The 3,554-nt window shown below is 29.8% G+C and overlaps 1 protein-coding gene across 1 annotated transcript in view; it reads right to left on the bottom strand.

Moving 5' to 3' along the window:
• Window positions 1-3,554, bottom strand: part of LOC106465703 (cubilin-like) — a 130,003-nt gene that overhangs the window by 118,889 nt on the left and 7,560 nt on the right. The window contains exon 5 of the mRNA XM_022393625.1: window positions 2,253-2,303. Within this exon, the coding sequence (XP_022249333.1) occupies window positions 2,253-2,303 (51 nt within the window). The remainder of the gene's footprint in view (window positions 1-2,252; window positions 2,304-3,554) is intronic.

Raw genomic sequence — 3,554 nt, forward strand, 5'->3', positions numbered from 1 at the left:
GAAGGTTAAAAATAGCCCTCCTCCACCTTAAAGAAGGTTAAAAAATAGCCCTCCTCCACCTTAAAGAAGGTTAAAAGAACCTGACAAAAAGGTTTCAGTTTTACAATTTTACTATGGGATCTAAAGCCACAGTACAGTCTAGTACCAAGCCACATATTAGTGCATTTTAGTTTTAGAATGCTTAACAAACTTCCAAGGGCCTAGCCCCTCACAATCAATTAAATCTCAAAGGCCATTACTGTTTCCAGCACCTTTAAACTTAGCTTCTAATATTCTACAAGTAATAAAAGTTCCCATACCTCTCACGTCTGTACGAGTCTTATAGAAATTGAAAGTTTTTTGGCTTTACAAACAAATGACAGAATATTATAAAGTCGTCTAATTGTTAACAAAATTTTTAAAATAGTTTTTAAATGTACAAAGAGGACAACAAAATAAAGGCTTAATTTTACATTCTATCACATTCTTATGCTTAATGAAGCAGCATGCTATCACTAACACATACTAAAAGAATCTAAAAAAACCCATGAAAACACCATAATAACAATTTTGAGGTAAGAGACCATGTCATCTCATTTGTTGACTCACATTCAAAATTGTATTTAACTACTATTTCATGAATTTATGTCAATAACTTTGGTATCAAACTGTAGATTAAATTCAAATTTTAGTACTGTACATTACTCAATTTCTTAATTTAAAAGCAAATATTAAAAAAACACAGATAAACATCAGTTTTGGTGTGTCACGTGGTATGTTGAATGCAGCACTGCTTCAAATTCAATGTTTGTGAAGTCAAAATACTAAGTATATAGTTTTGTATGAAATAGTAATTCAAATTGCCAATATTGACATGCTAGAATATAAAATAAAGAACCTCTTTTCTTTTCAGTTTGCTAAGGTATTGCTCATGTAATAAATCAAACACAGTGGCACCCCGCCCTCCTCTTTCCATTTTGGAAATGCTCCCTAATATACACTTTCTTCTATATATGACATGAATAACCAATCAGAAGCTTAGAATGTCCCCCTAGTGGCTTTCTCAGCCATTTTAACAGGCTTGGAGCCATTTCTTTCTTTTGAACCAATATTTCAACAAGGTAGGGTGTGTCTTTAGGCTGCTCAAAATTTCATATTTTTTTAGATTACAATACATCTTAGTTACTAAGCTTGATAAATTATAGTGTAATTAGTTATTCAAATGTATATATAAAACCTAAAAAAAAATTTTGCTTCATATCCTCTAAGTGCAAATTTTTTAAAGGCAGCCAAGTACAAAGGTCATAACTAGAAGAGATAATTGTTTGCTTTACTTCTTTAATTACTGTTCTATGTTGAAGAAAAATAAGTTTAAGAACTTATTTCAAAATAGCAATAATCTATATACATATATACTGTAGAAAAATGTGACTGTATTTTACAAAAATACTATTCTACTACAACACAGCCAAGACAAGTTACTTTGTACAGACCAAAGGTCAGTTTTATATTATTTGATATGGTAACATGAGTGCTGTGAGCCATGTCATTGTAACTTCTGTACTGTTAGCCAGGCACAGCTGAAAGGTCAATAAAATAAATATTATATAAATGTATAATGTTACGAGATTTAAGCTATTTAGTCTAAACATTCATGTTTTCGTGTTATAATTTGTGTTCTTTCTAGAATGAAAGAGGCATAATTTATATTTATTTCCTATGTTTTTATGGTGGTTGCTAGATTGGCCAAACCTACCGAACCTGTACAGAGATTAATTACTGAAAAGAACAGATAAAATAAAAAGTTTTTCTAAAGAAATGTTTGATAACTATCTGGACATTATAAAGATTTCGCATGTGAAATTTCAAAACTTCCTGATGCATAAAAGTATTTTTAATCTTAAAATGAATATTACTCTCCTTGATAGATACGCAACATGCGTAAAAAAAAAAAGACGAAAAAAACATTGCTTTACAAACCTTAAGACTTAATAAAAAAACTGATATTTTGCATATGAAAGAACTGTAATGTTTACTGATAATCTGACAAATTTCGTTAACAATCGCTTACTAATTTAAAAGTTATAGCATGAAAACTATAACAAGCACAAAATGGTTACGAGGTCGATCCCAGGGACCAACCTCGTGCTGAAAGAGATAAGGTACAACAAGTACATTCATATCTTGATAAACTAATTTAGTGAAATAATTATTATTATTACTGAGTGTTGACTTTTGTTTAGGAAGCCAAGAAAAAAATTTAGTTAACTCACCCTACGTCCTAGACGTCGGTTGTTTTGACTTCTTCTATTCAGCTGGTTCACCTGTATATAAAAAGGCAAGACAATACAATTTGTATGATAATTTTTAATATATTACATTATATTTTATATAAAAATCTCTTATATTTTGTACTAACAATCGATCTATCTCCAAATAACTCTTTCACGATATTTTGAGATTTCAAGCCTATAGAAAAACAAAATAAGTGTAAAGAACAGATTATACAATGAAGACAAATCACCTGATGAAGAATGCATGAATAATACTGGAAGTTTATGATAGTAAATACATGCATAAATCCTATGAAAGTACTATACTTCTATAATATTAATTTATCCCCATATTTAAAATTGCACTCAAAACTCAAAGATTAATACAATAACTTCGTAAAGTTTTGCAACACTACAAAAACAGATTATTTTTCTTCTATAACGACAACTCCTTTTTTTTTTACATTACTGCTTCTCTGGTACTTAGTTTTACTTTCAGTAAACAACTCCAATCTCTTTCTATCTTGTGTATTAAGTTTCTATATGCATACTTGTAAGATATGTGCTGACAATTCTTTCTGTGTTTAAACCTCTTAAGTTCACTTGCTGCACTTCTGAGTTTGACACGACAATCACATCTAACTTGAAACAAACAATTCTGTTTGCATAGGAACCAAAACTTATTGAAAACTTACAGAAACCAAAGTTTGTATCAAGCAAATAAAGAAGCTAGTTAGTTGGTCAACTAAGTATATAGACTAAAAATTTGGAGAAAGTTTGAATGGGTAATGAAGACAACTTTATGACAAATATACATTTATGATAAAGTTTTCTTCATTACTATTTCAAGCCGCTTCCAAACTTTTATTTTCTAAAAAGTGGGTTCCTAGTCTTCAAATTATAGTGCAAAAAACAGTAGAAGCTCCATTTTCAACAAAACAGATGAATGCTACTGCTCATAACAAAATGTTTTATCGGATACTGAGTAATTACTCAGGATTTATCATTAAGTAGCTGATTGCCGCTTACACAAAGTACTCTTTTTAATAAAATCAAATGGTGTAAGTAGTTTCTGTCTTGAATTTTGTTTTTATTTTATATAAATTACTGGCCTAAAATCTTTTTTACTTCCAAAAATATTACAATATGATCAAATAACAACCTTCAAAATTCTACTGAATTGTTGAGAGCACACACTACTCCAAATTGTAGTCCTCTATTAACTCAAAAATTAAGCTGCCTTAAAAAATCTTTCACTGCAAAAATGACCAAGATATTAGGTCGTCAAGAAATTAATGTCGC

Source organism: Limulus polyphemus, unplaced genomic scaffold (genome assembly GCF_000517525.1).
Source record: "Limulus polyphemus unplaced genomic scaffold, Limulus_polyphemus-2.1.2 Scaffold2025, whole genome shotgun sequence".
Taxonomy (NCBI): Eukaryota; Metazoa; Arthropoda; class Merostomata; order Xiphosura; family Limulidae; genus Limulus; species Limulus polyphemus.